At 40.6% G+C, this 26,903-nt stretch overlaps 1 protein-coding gene across 1 annotated transcript in view; it reads left to right on the top strand.

Moving 5' to 3' along the window:
- The window catches only part of RTEL1 (regulator of telomere elongation helicase 1), a 43,708-nt gene that overhangs the window by 10,614 nt on the left and 6,191 nt on the right, over nucleotides 1–26,903 (top strand). The window contains exons 15-33 of the mRNA XM_054274387.1: nucleotides 2,554–2,631; nucleotides 3,464–3,545; nucleotides 6,716–6,848; nucleotides 7,164–7,277; nucleotides 8,633–8,673; nucleotides 9,423–9,508; nucleotides 10,286–10,363; nucleotides 11,056–11,133; nucleotides 12,323–12,466; nucleotides 13,219–13,334; nucleotides 14,841–14,964; nucleotides 16,145–16,298; nucleotides 17,843–17,997; nucleotides 19,835–19,930; nucleotides 20,994–21,201; nucleotides 22,392–22,529; nucleotides 23,211–23,327; nucleotides 25,018–25,260; nucleotides 26,663–26,833. Of these exons, the coding sequence (XP_054130362.1) occupies nucleotides 2,554–2,631; nucleotides 3,464–3,545; nucleotides 6,716–6,848; nucleotides 7,164–7,277; nucleotides 8,633–8,673; nucleotides 9,423–9,508; nucleotides 10,286–10,363; nucleotides 11,056–11,133; nucleotides 12,323–12,466; nucleotides 13,219–13,334; nucleotides 14,841–14,964; nucleotides 16,145–16,298; nucleotides 17,843–17,997; nucleotides 19,835–19,930; nucleotides 20,994–21,201; nucleotides 22,392–22,529; nucleotides 23,211–23,327; nucleotides 25,018–25,260; nucleotides 26,663–26,833 (2,356 nt within the window). The remainder of the gene's footprint in view (nucleotides 1–2,553; nucleotides 2,632–3,463; nucleotides 3,546–6,715; nucleotides 6,849–7,163; nucleotides 7,278–8,632; nucleotides 8,674–9,422; nucleotides 9,509–10,285; nucleotides 10,364–11,055; nucleotides 11,134–12,322; nucleotides 12,467–13,218; nucleotides 13,335–14,840; nucleotides 14,965–16,144; nucleotides 16,299–17,842; nucleotides 17,998–19,834; nucleotides 19,931–20,993; nucleotides 21,202–22,391; nucleotides 22,530–23,210; nucleotides 23,328–25,017; nucleotides 25,261–26,662; nucleotides 26,834–26,903) is intronic.

Here is a 26,903-nt window from a genome sequence, read left to right as displayed (position 1 = left end):
AAATATTTAATGCTGCTTCTATACATAAAGGGTAGAAGAGTTGGTTTAAAAGATATGTAAAGATATTGGATCAATTTTATTCTTGTTGGGATGTACACTTGGGCTATGGTGAAAGTTTGTATTCTTTGAGGAGAAAGCTGCTGCCTGATGGGATGGACTGATCTGATTTTTACCCAGGTTGTTCTTTTGTAGTTCTGGTCTCTCTTTTTGGAGATGCTGCATTTAAATTTTGGCTGGGCTTAGCATCCACCAGGTGGAGCTGGGTCATTGAACTTGCTTGCAGCAATGTTGGGGAATATGAGATCATCTCATGAAATAACAAGAGAGGCTAAGGAAAAAAGCAAACAAAAGATAATTTAACAGAATTTTTTTTTCATTTAATTATTAACTTATGAGATGTCTAAAACAAAAGTCTTTTCAGTTCCATAGGAACTGAATGTGACTCTTGTGGGTATCCACATAATGCTGTCATCTCCTTTTTGTACACTTCCAAAACTTTGTTTATGAAAATCCCAAGCCCCGTAAAATTCAGAGATGCAGTGAGCCTCTATATTAGACAGTGGTCTGTCTGATATATGTGTGCACAAAGGCACCAGAGATTAACACCCTGTTTAAAACTGAAAATGAAAACTTTATTCAAACCTTGCAGACCCTGTATGATAAAGACAAGTCACCTGGGTGTGTTTTGAGTGGTCCTGGCAGTTTTCCAGCACTGAACTCTGAATGCATGGGTATGTGGGGCTGATTTCACAGTGGTATAGACAGGATTTCATTTTTCTAGCAGTGGTTTAACAAAACCTTCATGTGTGTTCCAGTACAGTAGTAGTGATTTATGGTAGCAAATGGTTTGTACTGGGACAGGTTGCTGTTATGAGGGAAAGCCAAGTGAGCCTAATTTAAATTGGTTTCTCAGAGTTTCAAAGCTGAGAGATGAGAAAATTCAGAAGTAGAAACCTGGTCCCCTGATCCCAGAGGACTGGGAATAATTGTCTGTGTGTGCTCTTTTGGGCTGTGGATAGATAAAAAAGGAGATTTGACTTTGGAGGAGAAAGCTCAGATCCCTTTTCTGCTGCTGAGCACATGCACGTGGACAGTGCCTGCAAAGGATCTGCCAGGGACAGTTTGCCATCTTGAGATAGGAGGGACATGGACAGAGTTTGCTTCTTGCAGAGCCTTGAGTCTTAATTTAACACCAGCTTGTATTAATTATTAGTAATTGTTTTTCTTGCTTGTCAAAGAACACTTACCAAAATGCCTTTTGTGCGCCATATCTTTGGCTATTTTTCAGGAGTAAATATTTCCAAGAATTGTGCCTTTTTTTTTAATTGCTAGGGAACATCTTGTAACTAGCTGATACTCTTATGAGCTTGGGTAATTCCTATCAGTGTCTGGAGAAATTTTGTTTAGAAAAATTAACAGAGTTGTAAATATTTGAGAACCACAGCTGTTTTCACTGAAGTTGCACTGGGATGCTTTATGTTTGAAAGAGCATCATCTGTAGTCGTGAGACATCACATGCAGGAAAGGGGGGAAAGGCATAACTCAGATAGAAGCTTTTAATTTAATGTATGGACAATTAGATATGATTACAACTTGATTATTTTTCTAAGCAGAGTGTTATTAGCAGAAGGACCACAGATGAAATTTTAAACTGAAGGAACTCAAAAAGCTCTTCTATGCTTGCCTGTGATCTCCTTAGTGTTTTTTTTATCCACAGTCAGAGTCATGAACAGTGTGAATAATAAAATGACATAACAGTGTCATTTATGTAGTTTGAGTATGTTTAGATATTGACTTGAAGTTTTTGGAACAGTTGAGAGCACCATGTGGGGAGCAGGAATTGCCTGGAAGAGCCACCTTTATTCAAGGTTCTCTATCTTATTTGATAACAAGAGTAAGGAAATAAATTTAAGGTTATTGCAGCAGTAATGATTGTGGAGACCCTTCTCAGTGTGGGGATTTTACCAAAAGGATGTATGTGTATGTATGTATCAAAGCTAAAGTGGCCAGCTGGACCAGGGAGGTCATTGTCCCTCTGAACAATGGTGAGGCTTCACCTTGAGTCCTGTGTGCAGTTCTGAGCCCCTCATGACAAGAAGGACATTGAGCATCCAGGGAAGGGAACAGAGCTGGGGAAGGGGCTGGAGCACCAGGAGAGGCTGAGGGAGCTGGGGGGGCTCAGCCTGGAGAAAAGGAGGCTCAGGGGGGACCTTCTCACCCTCACAAGTCCCTGACAGGAGGGAGCAGCCAGGTGGGGGTCAGGCTCTGCTCCCAGGGAACAGGGACAGGATAAGAAGAATTGACCTCATGCAGTACCAGGGGAGGTTCAAGTTGGACATCAGGAAGAATTTCTTCATGGAAAGGGTTGTCAGGCATTGGAAGGGGCTGCCCAGGGGGGTGATGGAGCTCCCATCCCTGGAGGTGTTTGTGGAACACCTGGATGAGGCACTCAGTGCTCTGGGCTGGGTGATCAGTCACAGCTTGGACTCAACCATCTCAGAGATCATTTCCAACCTAAATAATTCTGTGGTTCTGTTTCCCTGCATTTTGCAGACAGTGTTCAGCATGGATCCCCCAGAAGGAGTCACAACAGGGTTCCTGCCACGTCAGGCAATATCTAAATATTACAAGGTATGGGAGCTTTTGTGTGCTATGTTTTTCCTCACAGCATTTAATGTCTGTGCTTTGTGTATCTCAGCCTTGGAAGGATGTGGGTAGTACAGCACATGATGTTGATTACAGGGAGGAAAAAAGAGACCACAACCAAAAAAAAACCACCAAAGGAACGGTATTTAATTTAGATTCTGAAGAAAACCACAATTTTAAAATGAATTTATTAATTAAGTTTTGAAAGTGCAGCAAATGGAAATGTCAGAAAATTTTGAAATTGGATATTAAACAAGAATCAAGGTATTCTTCCAATATTGTATATTTAGTTTAGCCCAGTGCTAAACAACTGCAGCAAAACCACTGAACCTCCTCCCTGAAGTTGTTTTAATTTGTTTAAAGTTTGGAATTTATGGGATGTGTTGTTATGATGAATTTTAGGAACAGATCTTTTTCTAGATGTCACATTTAGACTTTATACTATTTTTGTTGCCAAATGAAGCAAATCTTTCCACTATGATAGTGTTCTACATTTGATCTGTGTGGTTTATGCTGGTGGAAATACCCAAATAATTGGGTTCTTGGTCTCTGCTCGGGTCAGCCTATGAAAAGCTGCTCCCATCATCTGATTCAAAAATGACTGGTTGGATGGTGATGCACTTTTTTGCTCATGGTTACGACATATTGGAAGCAAAATAGAAAAGAGACAGGAAATTTATATAACCTTAGTAAAACTGTAAAATTGGCAATAATTGCATTAATGACTCTTAATGTAGGCCAGGTTTTTTTTTTTGAGGGATGAAGTTCAAGTTCATTTCTGCAGCCATTGCTAGAAATGTTTGCTACTTTCCTTCAGGTACATATTCATGTGGATAATGGTAACCAGAAAAAGAAACAAAGGACAGATCTCTGGAACTCATCATCTTCTAAAAGACAAGGTACAGGACTGTTCTTGGGGAGGTTCATGCAAAAGCTGCCTTGAAAACTCCTCAACTGCTCCTTTCTGATTCAAATAGAAGAAAACAGGTGCAGCTCCATTGTGGATTCAATGAGCTGGGGACAAGATTTTCACTTTTATAGTTGTTTCTGAAGGGGGGGTGGCATGTGCCATCTCAATATAAGAATTTCTTGTACCATTGGCGGTTTGTGCACTGCTGGAGTTCTTTTAGGGTGATGATTCTGGTGAAAGATCATCTCCATCATGGAATTGTTGTATTGGTGTAGAGAAAATCTTCAAAGCAGCCAAGAATGGGGAACTTTCCTCCAACCCTCAGGTTGCTATTGAGGTTCATTACAGGTTCTGTTCTCATACCAGCTGGAGTTCTCTGTACACCTGTATTGACATAAACACAGAATTGGTGTTGAATAAGGCTGTAACTGCCTTTGGCAAAAAGGGGGTTCAGTTACAGTTTTGATGGCAAAAATTTGTCAGATGTGGTATAAGAAATTCTATTCCATTCTCTGTTGAAATTATTTACATTGTGGAGGTGTTACAGTTTGTTTGCTCATTTTTGGAGCTCTGTAGAGCAGTTTCATGTGATGTACCACAGATCTTGTCTAGATCATGGATCATGTAAATTCTTAGGCAGAAAATGCCGTGCCCTGGGGCATGTTTACCTTTTCTGGGATCACCTGCTTTGTGGAACTTCCTACTTTGAGCAACTTTCAGGGTGTGTTGTCACTTCTTGAGAGTTTCAGCTTCAGCTATACTTTCCAATCTCCTCCCTTGTCAGTCTTCTCCCACCTGTTTTGTTCCTTATGCTCTGCAGTTCCCAGTATCTGGAATTACCTCAATATAACTGAGGTAACTTCAGAATCATATATTTAGAAGAAAAGAAACTTGGCCTCTGAATCAAAGGCTTATCCTAATGCTCCTATAAAGTAGCATCAAACTTGGCTTTGTTGGACTGCAGCATTCATTCTTTCTGATATTTTAATTAATTTTTTTAATAATTAAGTTGAAATTTTCAATTTAAGTTGACATTTTCAATTACAGAAGGCAGATGCAGATCCCTTTACCTAAGCCTTCTTAACAGAACACTCTTCAGGGACTTTTGTAAATACTTTGTCTCATAACTATCTACTTAATTACTCAGTTAAGTGCTCATGAGTCTGTAATTATCTCTTTCATGGTAGTCCTTCTTTTGAGGGCAAAAGTAACATTTTTCAAAGAATGAATTTTCAAGAATTTACTGGGTTTGCACATAATAGCCCCTTAAATGTTTCCATGAAATTAGTGCTGTTTAGTAATCTCTTAATGCTGTTTTCCTGCGATATTCCTCAATTGAAGTTTTAAGATGCAGAAATAATTCTGAGTGGGTTTGGTTAAAGATGGGTGCAGGAAGAAGCTAATACAAACATTGTTAGGGTAATTGCATAATTTGGAGAATTTATACACAGAAATACAAAGTAGTGAGAGAATTCTGTGACTCAGTAGATGGATTCTGATTTGTTTTTCAAATAAGAACAGTATTTGCAAGTACCTGTGTAACACACCTGAGTATGCTGACATTTGTCCTTTATGTAAGCCTAGCAGAGGTCAGACATGATAGATGGAGTCTCTGGTTTCCTGTAGTGATAGAGCAAATGGTCTAGAAATAATTCAAGCATTTAAGAACAGCTGTTTTCCAGGGATTTTGTGGAAATTATCCACTCAAACATCATTCTCTACAAAGTAGTTGGTGAGGACAAGGGGCATAGCTTGGGGTAGCTGATGAGATTGCTGCCTGAGTCATCTGGGAACAGATGCTGTTTATGTCAACAATATTGGACTGTTGCAGTTTAACATTTGCTCTAAATCATCATGTTGTAGACTATTAGCAAGCCATTTCTCCTTGCATTAGCTGTCCTTGTACCAGGAATGGAAGAAGAGCCCAGCTTTGTTTAATGCCCAAGACTTCCTGCTGGTGAATGGGACCTTGAAAATGGATTTATTGTTGTTAAGCTTAAAGACATAATTGCAGCACATCAGGCTAAAAATGTACAGCAGCCCCAACTTGTCCAGGAATTGGGAACTGGTGCCTGGCAGTTGTGGTGCTGGGTTACAGAAATGTGGAGGAGCAGACATGAGGGGCTGCTGTCCTTTTCCAGGCCATCCCATATCAGCCCAGTTTGGTTTTGTGCTGGGATTTCTTGGGTTCCTGGCTGAGTGACTCACTGGCTTGTCCAAACTAATTTGCACCAATTGTTAGTGTGAGTTAGAAAGACAGGGAATCTCCTGAATTTTGGAATGTGAGTCTTCCAGAATTTGGGCATTGTCTGGATAGGTCTGTCCAAATGAGATGGAAGGATAAAACTTTGAGCTAAATGTTCACTTGTAATTCTAAGCAGTAAGTGACTCACTGGGCAAGTCTTAATGGGGATTTCCTGAAAGCACCAGCTTTTTCTTTTGGAAATGAAGGCTTTGATTGACTTGTGTAAAATTCAAAGAAATTCACGTGATACTTAGGTGAGAGGTATTTATTTTTTTTTGCTGAAACTAATCATGAAAAGAAGAAACAGAAACTAAAGGTGATGTTTCATTTGGCTGCTCTTGTTCTTGACATGGATATTGTTTTCATTCCCTTGTGCCTGTGTCTCTGACAAGCTGATGCAGTTTTCAGCAAGCTTGAGCTGAGCAATGAAGGAAATTACTGATGTGATTTATTTATTTTTCTTAATATTCTTTCTGTTGATAACTTACTTATTTTCAGAGTCACACACTAAAATACATATATGTGTGTGTATATATTTGTCACCATATCCCACAAAAGATTTGAGCAGAAATTGAAATGTTTGTGAGTTGACTCTGGGGAAAGTGGGAAGTTTAGGTGAAAGATTTATAGCCTATATAGTTACATAGGAAATTCCTCATAGAGAAGGGGTTCTTTTTTCAAGCCAGTGCAAGGTTGGACATACTGTCTTGTTAGATTATGAGGAAGCAGTGATATTTTCATTAAAAGTCATTAAATCTGGGAAGAACCAAAGCAGGACATACCATACATCTGGAATTTTGACTTTGGATGCTGTCTGGTTTACTCTCAGAAGTTCAGGTGCTATGTGCCATATGCTGGTCATAGTCTAGTTTTTCCACTTTGATTTCTTAGTGTTTTCTCTTTATTTAATGCAGGGAAGACTTTAAGCTATTGGTGTTTCAGCCCTGGGTACAGCATGCACGAGCTCGTTCGCCAGGGAGTCAGGACAATCATCCTCACCAGTGGGACACTCTCCCCCCTCTCATCATTTACCATGGAAATGCAGATGTGAGTACCTGGGTGTGGAAACACTGCTATTCCTGAAAAATGCACAATCTGCTCTCATGGATTTAGGTGTTATTTCAGGATTTTAAAGTCCTCTGTTTGCCCAGAGAAGCTGTGGCTGCTCCATCCCTGGAAGTGTCCAAGGCCAGGCTGGATGGGGCTTGGAGCAGCCTGGATAGTGGAAGGTGTCCCTGCCCATGGCAGGGGTGAAATGAGATGAGCTTTAAGGTTTCTTCCAACCAAACCACTCTTATGATTCTGGAACTGGTAGGGAATCATATAATGGGTGTGACTGGGATTTCCTCTTTTTTTCTCCAGCCCTTTTCCTGTTTGCCTGGAGAATCCTCATGTAATTGATAAACACCAGCTCTGGGTGGGGATCATTCCAAAGGGACCTGATGGAGCTGTGCTTACTTCCACCTATGAAAGAAGGTAATGAACTTCCATGTGGAATCCTGCTTTAAATGTTGGGTTCCAACATTGGGTTCTGTTAACAGGAGTATGCCAGCTAAGTAAGGGATCTGTAGTGGTTTTCTTGGATAAATGCTGAATAACAACACCCTTTAACCACTCCTATTGAAGGTCTGGAAGGGATCAGGCACTGATATTCCTTGATGGCCCTGGCCAGCCTCAGCTGGGATTGCACCCACAGCCATACCCCAGGAGCTGCACTGAACCCTATCCAAATTTTTTTTGCTGAAGGCTTAATTGACTTGAAACATGACTGGCCTTTGCAATAACTATTTTTATATTTAAAGCTTGTCACCATGCCCAGCCTCTCTTTCACCTCTGGATTGCCTTCTTAAGGAAAACATGTCCAAATATTTGTCAAGGTTTTCATCAGCATTTTTCTTGCTTGTCTGATCTTCCATCACTTTGTCTCTTTCTATCTGTTGTTCAGAGCTGGCAGTGCTTCTGCTGCCAGCAAAGGCCAAATGTTCCATGGAACTGGAAAGGGACTCAGCAATTGTAATGGATTTTTACAGAGAAGTCATAATCTGGAAAACCCTCAGACTGCATTTCTTATTTTCAGAAGCTTTAGTGTGCCATTTCAGTGTATTTCTGTTGAAGATGCTGTCTTTTAAAGAAAGAGGGTTGGGGATTCCACCCCTCTAGGGCTTTTAGAACATGGGGATTTTTTGAAGGAAAGGGATTCATTGTGTTCACTCTGTTTTGACAACATCTCTGTGTTGATACTGGTTTTTGTATGTCCTATAAAAGTATATATGTTAGGTTTTTTCCCTGCATATATAAATTTTCTGGGAAAACAGTACACAAAACTACAAGGCACTAAAAAAAAAGGAGCATAAAGGCATGAGAGAATAGGGGAGTTTTCAGTCAGGTGTGGAAGAACAAAAATAGTCCTGCTCACTGGAGAGCAGAACTTCTTCAGCCAAAGACAAAGTGATTTATTGAGTAATAACCATAGTAACCAAACTAATTGCAGCAACACCACACCTAATTGTAATGTTAGTCAGGCTTGGCAGACTTCCTGGCAGAAGTCTCACATGTGTTGCTACTCACATGGCTGCCATTTCTACCTGAACATTTTGAAATATTGAAGCTTAGATCATCTTCAGAGCTATCAATAAGAATATTTCATAGTATTAATAAAATGTAGTCAAGGTATTGTTAATTCTTGCCCTCGGTGTTGGTGCTTGCCAAAGAAGGGAGAGCAACTGGGAGTCTGCAAATGTTATTTTAGATGAAAGTCAAAGGAAGTCAGTGTGGATGAAAAACATAGAGAAGGAAATGCAATGGTGTTATTTGATTTTTCTTTTTTGTAGGTTTTCAGAGGATTATTTATCTTCTCTGGGGAAAACAATTGGTAAGTGAAGTGTGTGGATTTCAGAAATGGGTTCATGCCCAGGATATTTGGAAATTTAGAAAGGAAAATGCTAAAGAAGATGCAGTAAGAGAAAGATAAAGGATTGCAGTGCATAGCTTCCTGCTATCAGGTTTTCCATGTTTCTACTTGCTCAAGGCAACTGGCTGCTGCAATAGCACATTAAATTGAGTCTCTGGTTTCATATTTCCAAGTCTGGACTTCTGTCAGGAGTTTGTGTTTGGATCAAAAATGTGGTTCCTAAACACAGTCAGAAAGTGGCTCAAACTAGGAAATCAATACCCAGAGATGATGCAGCAGAGCAATTGAGAATCACAGGAAATCAGTGCAATTTTTGGTAATACTTTAGGCTGTGTCAAGCCTGCCTGAAGACAGCATTTATTGTTTTGGTAATCTTTTATAATGGAATTACTAAGTCATAACACATAAGGACAGAATAAAATATCATCTGTGTAGCTTGGCTAATATGATTGAAAAGAATCTGTTAAATCTAGAAATGCTTGAAGGATGTGGAGGAGAAATGAAAGCTACTTTGGCTTCAAACTTACACCTTGACAGGATTATCAAATTATTTTAAGAAATTGAACAACTTCTAATACACAATCATTCATGTCAAGAAAGTAGAAAATATTTGGGAAGGAGGCCACACTGTTGTTTTTCCTCTGCAGTCCATGTTCTCCATCCCAGGATGAAAATGCCCTCAGCTGCACTCTTGTCTTCTCTCCCTGCAGGCAACCTTGTGCGAGTTGTGCCACATGGGCTCTTGGTGTTCTTCCCATCCTACCCTGTCATGGATAAGAGCCTGGAATATTGGAGGGTATGTTCATTGCCCTGCCTTTGTTAGGTGGTTTGGTTACTTGCATCAGGCAGATTGTAGTTATTCCATTTAACTATGTTAAATTAAAAACCTTCTATTGGAAGTGGTTGTTGCTCATGGAAGGGAGTTGGGACTAAATTATTATTAAGGTCCCTTTCAACCCAAAATGTTCTGGGATTCTATGAAAAATTTTTTGTTAGTAAGTAAATTATAAAATCTGGAAGGTAAAATCTCAGGTAAGGCTTCTTTTATTTTGATCACAATATACTGAAGTGCAGTGCTGTAGAAACCAAACCCAAAAGAATCTTAATATATTATTCCATCTGATATCACATTTTATTTAGTTCACTAGACCTTTCTTTATTAAACCTCTGAAAAAAGGAGGAAAAAAGTCCAATATGAGCATTTCTTCTTTATTTTTTATTTGCAACTATTGCAGCTGTAACTTCTGGTACTTCCGTGCTCATGAGTTGAATGTCCCTGGTGAGATTTGCCAGAACAGTTCTGGTTTAAATGCTGCTTGAAAAGGCAGGGAAAGATGTTTCATGCTGTGGAGTGGGACTGGGAGGTGGGTGCAGCAACTCTCCCATCTGCCTGATGCCTGAGGTGCACCAACTGCAAGGAATCACTGCTAGTGCTCTCAGGGGGTTGCACGTTTCTGCTCCCATCTCTCCCTGTGTTTGGCAGGAGAGGAGCAGGCTGTGGTGAAGAAGTGTTTTTGTTCTTGTGGAGTGAGCTCACTTGGCATTTCTGACCTGCTCCTTCTCTTTCCAACAGGAGCATGATTTTGCCAAAAGAATAGAAGAAGTGAAGCCGATGTTTGTGGAACCCAGGAACAAAGGAAGCTTTTCCGAGGTCGATTATTTCCATTACATACTTTTGTCATTTTCAGAAATTGTTTTTATGTTTAATGACCTTTTCTAAAGCATGTTTGGGTATGAAACACCCCAGGTTTTGGCCTAGAGTGAAAGTAAAACTCTGACTGCTACTTTGAAGTGTAGTTTTCCTGTGCATCCTTCCTTTCCTCTCTTATCTGGTCATGCAGGGTTCAGTCTTCATTTAAATCTGGTGACGTAAAGCAGCCAACACACACAAGTGCTGAGTAATCGAGCTGGTAGAAAGCTGTCACTTGAGTAGACAGCGTTTGTGAATGTTCTGCAGGACTTTTCCTCCCACCTCATCCTGCTTTGGGTGTTTAACAATTGTACAGTGTCATCCTATTTATTTATAGCCATTCTGTTTGCTTCTTGGAATAATTAATATTTATAATTGCTTTCCTGTTGTGTCTATTTTACTTAACAATCTGCAGAAACACAGGATGGTCCATCTTATCAGAAGTACCTGAGTTTTTTTGTGCTTACCCAGATGTGTTTTGGATTTCACAGTGATATGAAGATTTTACTGAGAAAATGGCTTCTCACACTTGCAATTAGTTAAAAGTAAAGACGGTTATACTAAGCCAAATTAATCACAGTTTAGATCTTAGTGTACAAAGATCTTAGTACAGGATAATACCATTCTTCCTCTTAAACTTGTTTCTATTTTAGGTTATTGATGCCTACTATGATAAAGTTGCCTGTCCTAAGTCCAATGGAGCTGCTTTTTTGGCAGTGTGTCGGGGCAAGGTAATGTAACTGAGAATTTGTTTCATCTGAGGTCATATTATATAATTGATAGGAAAAAAACTTCCTTTTGGATTTAAATACCTTTCTTATTATTTGACTGTAATTATATACGGGGAAAAAACAAGTGCTCTGAAGCTTTTTCAAAATTAGGTCACATTTCTGTATGATTCACTCTTGTTTTTATTGGAGGGGCACATTTTGATTTCTCTGAAGAGGATGAGCATCATACTTGCATTTCATGTTGACTGCTCACTGAAAACATAACCCATTAGATAAGAGCAGCTGTTCTGGAGAACTGTAATGAAACAAGTTAAAACAACACTGCTGCAAACCAAACATAATGCTTAGCCTTAAAACACTTGCTTTATTAACTTCCTGTTCTGTGGATGCATTTGATGGCCTTTCCTTTGCATCTTCCAGTGCTGGTAAATTGACTTATGTTTATCAGTGGAAATACTGGTGAAATTACTCTTCGAGCCTTTTTGCTGCTGTTTACTGTATACCAGAAGAAGCTACAACTTCTTTTGCAGCTTTGGTCCCAGTCTCCAAAGAGGCTGTTGAAGTGAAGAAAAGATGTGGCTCTCTCAAGTATTGTTGATGAGATTTGGATAATTGATTCAGCTGAAAAGCAAAACAGCTTTTTCTTTCCTTGATTTTTTTTTCAATCTGTTCAACTTTATTCATTTCACAAAGTGATTTGCCAGCACAGTGAGCATGTATAGGGCACATGAGTGACAGATACTTGATGGAATGTCAACAGCACAGCTGCTGGGCATGGCACTATGGTCTGGTGAACCTGATGGCTTTCTGTTATTGCTTTGAAGTGATTCTGTTAATTTTTACTGTCAGAGAAGATTTGCTGTGTTGCTATGTCTTGTCAACAACCCCGGGTGTGAAAGGTTTAAACAAAGGTGTTGACATGTTCTCAATACAGCTGATCTTATCCAGGAACAGGACAGCTGTGAACAGGGTTTGCTGAGCTGTGCTTTGGCAGAGGAAAAAGCCAAGTTTAAACTCCTGGTAATAAAAGAAAAAAAAAAAAATCTAGTTGAAATTATTCATTGACGCTATTGATTAACTACACTAGACCAGGGAGTTAATTGAATGGAGAAAAAGGGCCAACAACTGCTGAATTGCTCTGAAATGTCACTGCAAACTCCATTGAGGATGGAAAACTCTGTCCCTGCAGGCCAGTGAAGGCTTGGACTTTGCAGACATAAATGGACGAGGAGTCATCATTACTGGGCTTCCATTTCCCCCTCGGATGGAGCCCAGAGTCATTTTAAAGATGCAATTCCTGGATGAGATGAGGAAAAGTGGTGCAGGTGGACAGGTAAGACTGGGCAGCTTCTCACTCTTGGCTGTTTGCATGTTCTTGTCATTGGTTCTCTCTCTTGTCCCAGTGGGTTCTGGGTTTTTTTATCCTCTCAGTCTCGTGGGACCATGAATATCAGAAATTCAAACAACTTGGGAATTTTTCACAAATCCAGCCATCTTTTTTAAACAGTGTTGAAGGTTCCATGTTCTGGAACAGTCTTAAATATAGGCCCTAATAAAGGTTGTAATTAAAGTTTACAAAATCTTTGTATGTTTGTTATCCATCTCTCATTCTGAGGGATGTTTTTCATCCAGAGAGTGGCTGGGCAGGAAGAATGGCCTGCACTGGCTGTTTTGGGAATGATTGTTTTGGAAGTGTGGTGGTGTGTGTCAGGGTGTTTGGGTTTGGTGCTCTATTGCTTCAGGCACAAGAATGAATGATGTGACAATTTAGTCTGATCTACAGTCTTAAAGAATATGGAGAGTCTGTTGTACTGCCAGGGCTCTGAGTGCACCATACAGGAAATAGCCTCTCCAGCTGGACATTGCTACTTGAATTTTCTGTGCTCTGGAAATCAGGTGTGACTTTTGAGTCCACCTGTCTTTGGTTTTCCTCAGCTCTTTGAGACTTGTCAGTACATCTGGTTGATATTATCCAACATCTGTGCTTCACTTTTTATTTCTTTAGGTAAAAAATAATGGCTGTACAGCACAGAGAATACATTTAACATGGTGAACAGTGTTAATTCTTCCTCCTACCTCTTGCAGTATCTGTCTGGGCGTGAGTGGTACAGTCAGCAAGCATCCCGGGCTGTCAACCAGGCCATCGGCCGGGTCATCAGGCACCGCCAGGACTACGGGGCCATCTTCCTGTGTGACCACAGGTAAGCCCTGGCTCACCAAATCCCAGAATATTTGGGGTTGGAAGGAACCTTAAAGCTCATCTCATTCCAACCCCCTGCCAAGGGCAGAGACACCTTCCACCCCCCGCCAAGCCCTGTCCTACCTGGCCTTGAGCACTTCCAGGTTTGGGGCATCAATAACATCAACAGCTTATATCCCAACATAGGTGCTGGTATTTTGAACATAAAAGTGCTGATGTTGCTGTTTGGAAAAGGCTACTGTTCATAGTAATAAAATTAATTTATATAACAAATTATATAAATATTGCGCTACTTCAAGAAACTGACTGGATTGTTATCTTCTGCTCCCCATCCATGTAGTCTTGGAGCTGCAGAAGGAGATTAATAATTTTAATGAAAAATAAACCAATTTTTGGAATTCATGTTTGTAATACCATGGGAAATTATGTGACAAAAATTTATGGTCTTGGATTTTCTCCATCTTTCATTTGAGATGGCAGCCATCAGCACTGCAGTGTTTTGAGAGAAGAAGAATGGAAATGAGGACAGATTATGTTACTGAAACAATACTGTTTATAGTCATATCCTATATTAACATTATACTGCATTAATATCCGTTTCTGTTATGCTATTTATATTATAGACAACAGGAGTTTAATTGATAGTACATGGAATCAGCAAAGCCCTTTCTCCTGAGTGAAGGCATCACCCCATTATATTTACTGCACTGTTATGTCTTTATTTGTGTTGGTGCTCCTCTCTTGTCCTTTTGGATAGTGTCTTGGTTTGAACAGACAGGTGTCTGCTAAGGAAGGCAGGAGCCTCCCTTGAAATGGAAAATGTAAATCCCCTCTCTCCAAAGTATTATAATTTTGAAATTAAGGGGCTCTCAGGCAAAGATATGGGAGTAGAAAAACCAGTTCTTTATTGGGAAAATAAAAATAAAAATGCAGTAATAAAAGTAAAAATGCAGAGTCAAAATACGACCTGGCACCCTGTGGGTCAGGGTGCTGGCAGCAGTCTCATTAAATAAATGGTGGCTGCAGTGCTCTTGCAGTGACAGATGTGGTTCTGTTGGAGTGTTCACCCTTGTAGAAGGGTAGAGTTTTCCTCTGAAGGTCCAGTGGTGGTGCAGATGGGCCTGGTCTTCCTCTGGGAATCCAGTGGGAAAAGGCTGCTGTGGTGTTCCAAATCTCAGATTATATCCAGGTAGGAATGCTTGGCTCCTCCCTCTGGGCGGAGCATCTCCCAATGGGATGATGGAATTTTCTCAGTCATGAAGTGAGGCTCAATAGCCCATTAACAAAAGATATCTCCGTGGAGGGAGGATGGGTGGAAGAGATAAAGAAAACTGCTCCACTTGCCTTTAACAGAAAACTGCCCCACCTGGTTCTAGCAGATGGCAATAGAATACACACCCCCAGCCTCATCTTGCATTGCAGCCTAAGACAGATAGTGATCTACAGTTCTTTTAATCAATTTAGCCCAACCTGGCAAATAATTCTCAGGTTTTCCCATCCTGCCCAGGTTCACAACTTGTGATGTCAGGGGCAAACTGCCCTCGTGGGTCCGACCCTACGTGAACGTTTATGACAACTTCGGGCACGTGGTCAGAAGTGTCTCCCTCTTCTTCCGTGTTGCTCAAGAAACTGTAAGTGTCTTTTAAAAAACCCCACAAAATTAACAACCACCTTCCTGAGTAGCGTTGGAAACTGGGAATGCTAAGCTAGGTGGGAGATGTGAGAGAATCACAGGTGATCTCAAATTGGAAGGGATGCTTAAGGATCACTGAGTCCAGCTCTCTGCTCCTCACAAGCCTGCCCAGCATGGGGTCACTTGTCATTTCTAAACACTGGAAGATTTACTGGAAGGAGGTATGCCTCATCTTTCTCCATGAGTGATCTGGGACAGGATGTTGTTCTTATGCTGGGCAACTCATTAGGTTACATCACAAAAATAACTTCCTCTTCCAGCTCCTCCTAAATAAACATGTATTTATTGGCTGGTATGCAAATCCTGGAACTGATATTGGCATCCAGAGGCTTTCTGTCTCACGGAGAGGTTATGTGTGTGGAAGGATCATACCCCAAAATTTAAATTGAAGCTGACTAGTAATAAAGAGTAATAAAAACCATCAGTTGTTATTGCAGTTCAACACTGGGTCATCTTTACTAAAACAGCTTCTCTATTAGCATTAGGAAACTGATGTTGTCTGTAGTAATTCCTTGATTTAATAAGTGATATTGTAAAAAGGCTTCCTAATTCACTGGAGAAAGTCATAGCAAGAAACGGGCTGGAAGCCAGAATGGGAAATTCTTTGTTTCCAAAACAGAGGTTAAGATTAAAATAAGCACTTAAAAATTTCATATGCAGACTTGAACAGCTTCCTGGAAGATGCTTTAGCCAACTACAAGGCTAAAATAGTTGTTCAGGCTGATTAGTTACATATGAATGATGCTGCAGGACTTGATGATCTTTTCTGATTATGGGTGACAGTTTCATGGTAAATCAAAACCACAGCCCAATGTACTTTGTCAGAAGGTGCTGTTTTTGCAGGCATAGCATTAGGAACTGATTTTCTTTAGCAGGTCCTGATTCTTTTTCAGGTACCTGGTCACTTAGAGTGCACTTACTGCACTTCAGCTGTGTCACTTGGGAGGTGTTTGATCCTTTTTTTCAAAAGCCCATAAACCCAGAGTGTGTAACAGTCTTGCTACCAAAGATTATTTGGGGAAAAGGAGATGTCTTTGGATCGTTGCTGCAATTTTTGGTCACAGATGGAGTGGAAAAGTGGTCTTTGCCTATTGTAACACTTTGTAAACTGCTTGCAGATGCCACCACCCCTGCCTCAGTGCCCTCCTGGACATGCTGGTTCCCGAAGTGAAAGCAATGCAGCACCATCTACTTCATGTGAGCAGGTCCTCTCCCTGCAAAAAGCTAAAAATCTGGATGACCACGTTCCAAGTTTGAAGAGGAAAAGGAAAGGTAATGTTTGGGTCCTCACAGATGCACCTTTTTGTTTTAAGCTGAACCATGACAAGGAGGATGAAGAGACTAGAAACTGAAATGGGAGAGAAAGCAAGGAGAGCTCAAAGACTGATGTAAAAGTCTGGTCAGAAGGGACACAGTTAACCATTAGAAAATGGAGGAAAATAGTTGCAATTGCAGAGGAAATTGCAGAGAAAAAAGGCAGATGGGGCTGGCAAAACTGTCCCATAGATGGGGAGTTTTTGGTGCAGTATCGCAGATAGTTTGGAAAATAAGACCTGGAAGTCTCTTTCTGCCTAGAACTGGCTTCCCTATGTCCTCATTCCATCCTGTTGTATAGATTACTCTTACTCAGTAATCTAAGAAAACAAAAAGAGCATGGGAACAAAACAATCTTTAAAATTTTGTGGGTAGAATGCTAAAGAATAAAGCATTTCTCATGTCAGATATTTTTTCAGCACTCTAGACTACTTGCTGGTTTGGAATAGAACAATGAAGTTTGTTTAAAGCTGTGGTTCCTAATCAGTTATGAGTGAGGGCAAGTTCACATTGCCTTTAAAGCCTGGTAACAGCCAGTGTGATTGCTGGTTATTGTTAAAAGGATTTACTTTGGCCACCACTTTTTTGCCCTCTCAGTTTCCAACTGTGCACTTTTTGCTCCTTTATTGATTTGAGTCCATCTTTTGTGCAGTTGCAGAGTGAGCAGCTGAGCTGTGCTGAAACAGTTTATTTACCTTTCATACACTTGACTGCCAGATCCATCTCAAAGGATGGGCTGGAATGTGGGACTGGAGGTGAAGGGAGGAAGCTGCATTTCCTGTTTAATAGAGATTTTCAGTTGCATTGCATCAGCTGTAACGTCAAACTCCCCTGTAGTCATACTGATCATAATATACTCCCATTCTTATCAAGATAGTGACTTTCCTCAGTAACTGACTGCTGGAGTAATTCCACAAAGTAGTGGAAATACATTTTGTAGGTAATGCCTTACAGAGTTATCAAGCTGATACTAATTTGACAAAATTCTTATATTTGAAACCTGGATTCTGATTAGTGAGAACATGTAATTTGGGACCTTGGTGACTATGTCTTATGGGTATTGATACTATAAGAATTGTAGGCTTTAAAAAATTTGCTCTGTTTAAAAGTAATAAATCATGGTTTGTACCAAAATCTCTTAAAAACTCTGGAACCAGTTTTGGGAAAATCCATAAATCTAAAATAATTGAACACAGCTGCTGCAGTAAGACTTTTTCCCATTGATCCTACACCATTTTTGGGTTAAATGACTTGAAGATAAGTTTGAGAGCAGTCTGCCAGGTTGTGGTAAGAAATGCTTGAGCAATTTTGGAAGTGATGTGTAAAAGCTGTCTTCTTACTAAATTATATAATGCAGTTTTACAAGAGGTGGAAGATTATTTAATTCACCAACACATATTTGTGGGTTGCTTTGTGAGATGGAGAGCTATCACTAAATTAAAGAAAATGCAGGAGAGAATGTGGAGTGTGAATTTGTCTCCTGTGTTGTGCTGTGATGGCAGTAAATGGAGATGGAGCACCCAGCCTGTGTGTGGAATATGAGCAAGAGTTTGTCTCACCCCGAAGAAAATGTGTTGGGCTCTTGGATGCCTTGGAGCGCAGTGAGAAGAGCAGTGAAGATGCAGAGGAGGAAACTGATTTGCAAGGAGAGGAAAAGGTAATGGCAAAATACTTCCTTATAAGTAAAAATTGCAGGCTCTAAAGCAAAATGGTTTTGGCATCCAGAGAACCAGCTCAATCCTCTGTTGAGAAAAGCTCACTGTAATCAGCACCAGTAACTGCAAGTTCTCATAATTAATCAAAGGGTTTCCTTGCCACTTTCAAGCAGATGATTGACAGGGATGTGCTTGTTCTGTGCTCCAAGGCTGCTGACCAGAGATTCCTGGAAGTTAACCAGACTTTCTGAGGAGCAAGGAGCTCTCAGAGAAGGGATTTGTAAATACACAATTTGTCCTGGGTGGACTCTGTGTCAACACTTGGTATGAGACTAGATATTGAATTCAAAAAGGGATTTTCCCCAGAGAAAGAATGTTGCTGTCTTGTGGAATATTTTATCTGAATCAAAAATCCTCTATCACAAGATCAACAAAGCTGCTTCTGTACTGTTAATTTTCTTTCCTCTTGGATTGGTATTTTTGATACATCAGTGATTAAGATGTGTTCTTACTTTCCCAAAATCCCTGTTTGCAGTAGTTGGAGAGGTGACTGCCTTTATTTGGCTGGAGTATTTTACTGTTGGCTTGCAGACTCATTTAGCAATGCCTATTGCAGCATTCTTAAGTACTTTCCTCAGGGAAAGAATGCCTGAGGTAAAATGTGTAAATGTAGGAGTGTCTGGGGGATATCTGAGTAGGCCCAAGGACATGAATGGAGACACGTACAGATCAGAGGGAATGTACAAAGGGCAGCAAATATTTAACTTGTGTGCAGCCAAGCGGGAAGTGGGCTCTGTCACCCATTGGGTGGCCATGACATTGACACCAAAACCTATTCTTTGGAAAGCCTGGCACATTTCCAGGGACTTTGGTAACTCAGATACAGAATATTCTTAACACAGCTGCAGTGCTTTTGGCAGAGCTCAGCATTTCCTGGAGTTTGGTAAGCTGGTAAACCAAATAGCTTGATAGTTGCTCAGGTCCACTTCCTATTTGTGTATTTGGCCTATTTGTGCATTTGGCATTGCTGCTTGTCTGAGGCTTGTGGAGAGCTCTGGGGTCACCCTGTGCTGCTTCCAAATTGATGACCTGATCCCAGCAGTCTGGTGAGTGTAGTCCTGAGACAGGCAGTGGCTCTCAGGCAGCCAGCTTTCAAACTGAGTCCAGCACTGAGCTTTGGATTTGGACTGAGGATGGGCTTGGTGTCATTTCCTGTCTTCACCATTCAGCATAGTATCTGTGTTATCATTTTTCCTTTAATCAAAGTTACACTGCACTCTTGATCCCTAAATAACGAAAGTTTAGCTGCTCTCATTCTGAAAGAATTTGCTTTGCGATCTCAAAAATTCACAATACAAATAATAATTTCTCAATCCATTTAAGTAATAACAGTTCCCCGTAATCAGATTTCTTTGTGAGTTACAGCTCATGTCTAGGAAGCCTTTTTTCTGCTGAATCATGCTTTTCAATATGCTGTCCCATGCTTTACACAGCACAGGACTAAAAAGATGGTTTTGATAATTTTTCTGATTTACTGTATGTGTCATAAATATTTGACTTGCTGCTTATATTCCAATTCTTCACTCCCTTACATAAAGAGAATTCCAGGCAGGAAAGTGGAGTGTGAACACTGGTTACACACAGTCTATGTACACTCTCAGGCTGTCCTGTAACAGTCTGCTGTGAGTCCAGCTTTACTTAGCCAGGAATTTGCACCCTCAAGACCAACTTTGTCTTTAATTTCTTCTAGTTTGGTCTCTGCTGGAAATACCTAAATTAAATGGGCAACAACTCTGAAAAGTATTTTGTACCTTACTTACTTTCTTTTCATCTTCACAGGCACATCGTCTGTCCACACTTTCCCTTCAGTATGAGAAGAGATTAACAGATGAGCAGAAAGGAGGAAGGAAGAAAATAAAGCTAGTCAGCAATACAGTATGTGTTTCCCTGTGTCTGTGCCATCCCTTTGATTTATAGATTGCTTTAATTTGAATTGGAAATTTCCAGGCAGACAGATACGTGATGCTAGAACAAGTGTTTTTTCTCCAAAATGTAAATATTTATCTGTGCACATCTGAAAGCTAATTGTTGTGCTCTTTCCCAAATCCAGACATCCCAGACTAAATCAAGCACAGGTCCACATAGGGTGCTAGGTGAAAAGAATTGTTTTCTGACACTGACTGTGTTGTGAACAATTTGACCAGGGTGGTGTGGATGGTTTCACTCTTTTTGATTAAAATGGAATAATTCAGTTGGCAGGGACCTACAATGATGAGCAAGTCCAGCTGCTCTGGTAGAGCCTCAAATGGTTGAACTGACCAGTTTGGGGTAAGGGATCACATATTACCCCCATGAGGTGGATCATAGTTGTGTGTTAGCTCTGCAGCTGTGCATTAATGTTTTGACCTGTCTCCAAACCCAGTTAACTCATTATGCAGCTAATTGCTTAAGTCACAATAAATTCAGGAGAATTCCCTGGGTGATGTGAGTGCCAGTAGTTGTCCAAGGTGCTGTCCTGACTGGATATTCCCTGTCTGACAATCTGCCAAGCACCTGGCAAACGATAATATCTAAGAGAAGATAGGAGGAAGAGAACAGGTTCATGCAAAAGGTTGTGTTTGGAGTTTGTTGCTATCTGATGTCATGATGAGTCAGCTCAGCCTCCAGCTTTGGAATAGATGTCATTTTGTTAACCCTTCTCCTAAGAATAGAATTGTGCAATGATACTTGGCTGCTTTCTCTAGGAATTTTTCTTGAAGTTGTCTGTTTTGGCACTGGGCGAGATGAATTATGGGGGTGACTGCCATGGTTTAATGCAGTGCTGCTGCTCGCTGGGCCATTGGACTGGATGACTTCAGAGGACTTTTCCAAGCACAGCTATTCTATAATTCCTTTCATTATCCTGTGTGCTGTTGGCATTGTAAACTAAATTGCTCCACCTGAAATTAACCCCTCACGTGCTGCTTTTGACTAATGAGGGGCGTTTCCTGCCTTGCAGCAGGAGCGCAGAGCGGAGCCAGCGGAGCCCAAGAAGGCGCGGGCCACGTTTTACATCGCCACAGTGAAGGGCACCCTGAGCCAGCAGAACTATGAGCTCTTCTCCAAGGCTCTGCAGCAGTACAAGAAGACAGATGACTTCCATGCCATGCTGTCCCAGATGAGCTCCCTCTTTGCAGAGGATGAAAAGAAGCACGTCTTGCTGCGAGGTACTTTCGGAGTGTTTGTGCATCCCTGGTGTATTTGTAGACGTGACTTTTATCTTTTAAACAGGCTTGAGTACTTCAGAAATGTTTTAGATGTGAAGTACAACTCAATTAAGATGATTCATCACTTTATATTCCCAGATAAAACAGAAGATTTTCATCAATCTGATCGTCATGTGTTAGCTCATATCTTGATTTGAAGAAATCATATTCCGTGGAAGTTTGTGTTATTTTAAGCCTTGTCTAAAAGTACAGTGACTTATTCCTGGTAGTTTGGAGATCGAGAGTGTGATTGTGTGAGTTGGAGAGATGCCTTCATAAGAGTTCGGTGCTAAAGCAGTAAATAGAATATAGAGAAATTTTCTGCTAGATAATTGTGAGTATAAAACAAAGGATCTGGGCAAACGTGGATACTTACTGCATTGGCAGGTTTTTTTATTGCCTTTTAACAATTGTACTGATAGGAACTGAATTCCCACCAAAATTTCTTCTATTTTCTGTGTAATTTTCCTTTCCCTCTCAGCTTGTGAACAAAAGCATAGATTTTTCTGTGACTTTTTCATGAACTGAAATAATAAATGCATCGTTATGCATTTATTTATAGTTTCAGGGAAATTCTAAGGTTAAAGAATGGGAAGCTCAGTCACTTGGTTTCCCAATTTGCTATGATCTACATAAATAAGAAAATATTTGATCATCAAATCAAGGTCTAAATCTAGTTTTGGAAACTGTCAGGCACCTGAAACCTGAAGTTGTTTTAATGTTTAGGGTTCTGGCTGGCCAGCATTTTGTGGTGAATAAGTAAGATAGGGTGTAAAGTTAACAGTTCATCAGTTACTTAAAGTATCAGCCTAGCAGTTACTTGGATCTCATGGTTTCTGAGGCACCTCAAGGGCTGTTTCACTGAGAGGTGAGTTACTTTATATCTACCTTGAAAAAATGAGGTTTTACCTCATTTTAGTGATAATATATTGCTCAATGTTTGCATGATAGCTGACCTTTGTGTAATTTGTAAGTGTGCTTATTGTATAAATATTAGATGAAAGCATTTATATTTTAATTTATTTAGTTGCACCTTTTTATCTAACCTTGAAGTTCCGCTCTTGTAGCTTTCAGTAGCATTTATTGCCTGTTGTGTATTGATTTTTTTTTTCCTTTCTTTTTTCCTCCCTTTTCCCTCTCTCTGATGCAAGATTTTTACCAGTTTGTTCGACCCCAGCATAAAAAGCAGTTTGATGAAGCATGCTGCAATCTGACTGGATTGGGCTGTGGCTACAAACCTGAGCACAGCCTCCCACGGGAGGAGAGGGAGATCCTGGCCAAGAGAATGGGTGAGAGCTTGGTTCAGTTCTAGCATTTGAAGGAGAAATATCCTTGTACACCCAGCCATAGAGCAGGATGTGAGATGTGGAAATGCAAGGAAGTTCAATTTAATCAATACTGAGCTAAGTCTCTGCTCTCCATGATCCTCTTGCCTTGCCTTGAGCTGTGCAGATGCCTGAGCATTGGTTACTGCAGTTGATAATGATGTAATTTTGTTTCAAAAGGGGATTTTACTGATCTGCTAAAATCATTTACTCTGGGGAATTAAACTACCTTGTGTGTGACTTTGCTGCCCACATAGTGCCAGCAGAATTGTGAATAGAGGGTGATTGTGTCCTCACAGAACTTGTCAAATCTATGAAATCCTGGAGCAGTAAAATTCTGAAAAAATGGGGCGCTAGCTCATCATCAGAGAAATAAATCTATGTGGAATCCCAGCCTGGTTTGGGTTGAAAGGGACCTTAAAACTCATCCAGTTCCACCCCTGCCATGGGCAGGGACACCTTCCACTATCCCAGGTTGCTCCAAGCCCCATCCAGCCTGGCCTTGGACACTTCCAGGCATGGGGCAGCCACAGCTTCTGTGGTTTGCTCAAATGTTTTTAGCACAGGATGGCATGCATTGAAATGCACCATTCCATGTTCATTCTTCCCTAAATTCACTGTTTATGGACTGGTTTCATTTAACAGAAGAAAAACAGAGCCAGCAGAAAAGTACATTCTCCAAGGCCTCGTGTGCTCAGCTGAACCCTGGGCTCCACCTGAACCAAGGAGGATCCCACTTGACAACAGGACTGAATAGTGCAGGTACCCTCCATGTTTAATAAAATCCAGTCTATTGTGTTTTATTTCGTCACTGACTGGAAGTTCTCCTGGGGCAAATCAATGTTCTTTATGCTTGCCTAGCACAGTGGCTCCCCCTCCGTAGGTGGGAGGGATGATAATTCAGAGTTTTCAGCAAGGATTGTGCAAAACAAAACACAAAAGTCAATAAATTAAATCAAGTTGCATGTGAAAGAAACCAGCTGAAGCCAGACACTTGTACTAGAGGCTGAGCTGGGAAAAGTGGGGGTTGAGCACAGGTCTGCTGGGCTTCCTGTTTGTCCAGGGTCCATGAAAGGGAGCCGTGGAAGGAGTATGAGTTAAGATTACGTCAGTGTGAATTCAGGTATGTAGAAACTGTTTCATTTTGTTCTTGGTGTAATGTGTACACTCCCTCTGTGGACAGCCTGGCTTTTTCTGCAGAAACAGAGAGTACTAAGTGTAATCTCTGTGTGCATCCCTCTAATCTCACTCTGTCCAGTATTTACCTTCAAGCTCGTGGGCTCATTTATTTAATTATGGGTTTTCCTGAGAACAGCTGGGAATTTTTTGTGTTTCTCACAAGGAAATGAGTTGGATCATTGGACAGCTTAGAAGTCTTTCTGTAGAGGACAAAGAATAGTCAAATGCTAATCCTTTCTTTAAAAAAACAAGCCAGTTTCCTGGAAGGCTTTAAATACTTCTAATGTGTGAAACTATACTGTTTCTTTTTATTTGTTTTTCCATTTTCTTTTCTATTTTGAGGATATTTGAATAAAGCAGAATCTTTAGTAATTATCTTGTACTGAAATCATTAGAATGGTTTCACAGAAACTTGTTTCCACAAAAAGTAATTGAGAAAATAATAGAAGTAAATGGATATGTTATTTCTATGCCTCCTTAAGAAGATAATGCTTCTCTGGAAATATAAGAAAGCTCTAGGATATGCAATAAATACTGCTTATAAAATGCACACCCAATTTTTTCACTTCCACCAAATTGAATGAAGCCTGTGTTTTGAAACTGAATTATCTTTATTATCCAATAAAGGACTTTTAAAGATCCAGATACCAAAATATATGGCAGGTTAATTTAAATAAATTTCTTATCATACCCTTCATCCATATTTGCATGCCTGTGATATGCAAACCAGAACTTTTTTCTTTAAAACATACCAGAAATCAGAGAATTATATTGTAGATAAAGTTCACTTGGCATTTAGCAGAATGTTCCAAGCTGCTTCTATCTTTTGCAGACCTCCTACCTGGCTCTTGTGCTCTCTTCAGTGTTGTTTCAGGTCAGATAGTATTTTTGGACATAGTTTTCCTGTTAGGAAACACACACCCCACCCCTTGTCTGCCTTTATTATTGAGGAGTGAGAAATCTGAACTTTAAAATTACCTATTTCAGGCCAGCAGAGTTGGTTTACCCACCTGTTTACCCTCATTCCCTAGTGACCTTCTGACACATTTCTCCATTTAAAACGATCAAGGAGCTCCAGAAGATGCTAAAAGTGATCCCCAGAATAGTTTTGCTCTGCTGCCATTTCCAGGAGCAGGTGTGGCCATGCTGGGCAGGTGGGATTGGCTTCCCCACTTTGAAATAGTTCAGGAGTTCCGTCCAAATGTGAGAAGTGGATGTGATGGAGTGACCTGTTTGTTCCTCAAGCCTTGCTCACACGTTCTTTGTCTCCCAGGGCAGAATGCCAGTGCAGCTCCAAGGAAAGAGGCTGAAAAGGCTCCAGGCTCCAGGAGAGAGCATCACCAGGCCCTCAGGACTGCCTATCTCAGTGATGTGCAGAGGGCTTTGGACAAAAGCAGCTACAGCCAGTTCTATGAGGCTCTGCTGGCTTACAAGAAGACGGATAATTACGATGCCATGGTGTCGGTGATAGCAGCCCTCACCACCGAGAGGCCACAGGACTTTCACCTCTTACAAAGTAAGGGGTTTTTTAAAAATCACTCTTATTTATTTGAAAGGAAAGTGTGGGTGCTGTGGTCTCACGTGAGGTCTCATCTTTTGGTTTAGCTACCCAGATCAGCAGAGCAGCTGGAGCAGTGGGTTCAGTGAATGCCATTCAGAGAGCAGAACAGATCAAGGTTGTGAAATGTTATCTCTGTCTGCTCAGGTAGAAATTGTCCATTAAAAACTTTACACAACACCTCAGTAATTCCAGTCCTAACCTTCATACCACCCGTTTTGTCTCCTCAATTACTACAATTGCTCTTTAGAAAGGACAATGCTGACTATTGAACTGACCAAATTTTATTCCCATGACCAGTGATTGCTGTACTGGTGCCAAGTTCTTAGATCACTTCCAGGTTTAAGGATAAGCAGTTAGGCTTTTGATTTACTATTCTACAGAGCTTCAGTTGAAAATATTTCTGGACCTGTGATATAATTTATTTTGTCAGAAGTGGTTTGTTTTGTTTTATTTTCCTTTCATGGGTTTAGTGATGGAAGAGTTTAGGGAGCTACAGGTTTTTAAAATTTGAAATTGGACCTAATTGTTTGGAAGAAGAAGAGGCATTGTATGCTGATCCTGACTGCCCCAATGGTGATATCTTGTGTGATGTGACACCTCAGTTCCACCTTCTCTCAAGTGTCTGAGGTGACTCTTCTGCTGGAAATGATGCATCCAGTGTATGCTGGGAAATGCTGGTGGAATTTTGTTTGTTATCTTTAGCAGATAACAATAAATATTCCGCTGGCCTTGAACAGGTACCATAGTCTGCAAGTTGTGAGAGAATACCCTTATCCTGGTGTGTTCAGTGACTGTTAAGTTAGATTAGTCTTGGCAAAGTGGAGAGTGGAAGAAAATTATCTGTGTGAGTCATAACCTCCCCCTGAGCACTCTTTCAGAGTCACTGTCTCTATTGAACAAATGTTTTGACCTCAGAAGCCCTTGTGGTAGAATTGTCTTTGGCAGTAAGTCATAATCGGGGTTTTTTAGAATTTCTGTACGTGTGTTGTGAATCCTTGTCAACCAAACAGTAACAAGAAATTTCCTTCCTGAGGGTCTCTCTGGATATTGTGTTCTTAGATCACTTCTCAGATGAAGTGCTGGGGTGGGTGTTTATTCTGAGCTGTACAGAGTGGAAGAATTTCAAGACAAATTGGGATTATTTTCAATACTAAATACTCATCTGCCTTCTGGCAAGGAAAGCCCCGTAATTATAAAAATCACAAAAGCATCAAGTGTTTCACCAAGCTGAATATACTCCGAGGAATCTGACTGATATTATTCAGCTTCCAAAGAATTTCTCCCCTCCAAAGCAAGGAGTTTTCCATGGTCAGGCACTGATTTTCCTATGCACTTGTCTGTATTTTCTTTTGGCCAGGGTTTTACATGTTTGTGCGTCCTCACCACAAGGAGCAGTTCAGAGAGCTGTGCAAGGGCTTGACTGGAATGGTCTGTGGTGATGGAGAGAAGCAATTGCAACAGTTGGAGCAAAGTGAAAGGAAACCCCAGAGCTTGGAGAGCTGCACAAAGGGAATCAGCCACATACAAGGTAGGGAATGAGCAGTTGTAACAAGTTTAGAATCTTACTTATTATTATGATGGGTAAGGCTCAACAGCCT

The sequence above is a fragment of the Melozone crissalis genome, unplaced genomic scaffold (genome assembly GCF_028551555.1).
Source record: "Melozone crissalis strain CALT ecotype California unplaced genomic scaffold, PUWL_Pcris_2 ptg000017l_1, whole genome shotgun sequence".
In the NCBI taxonomy this organism is placed as follows: Eukaryota; Metazoa; Chordata; class Aves; order Passeriformes; family Passerellidae; genus Melozone; species Melozone crissalis.
This window is presented reverse-complemented; position numbering and strand designations above follow the sequence as displayed.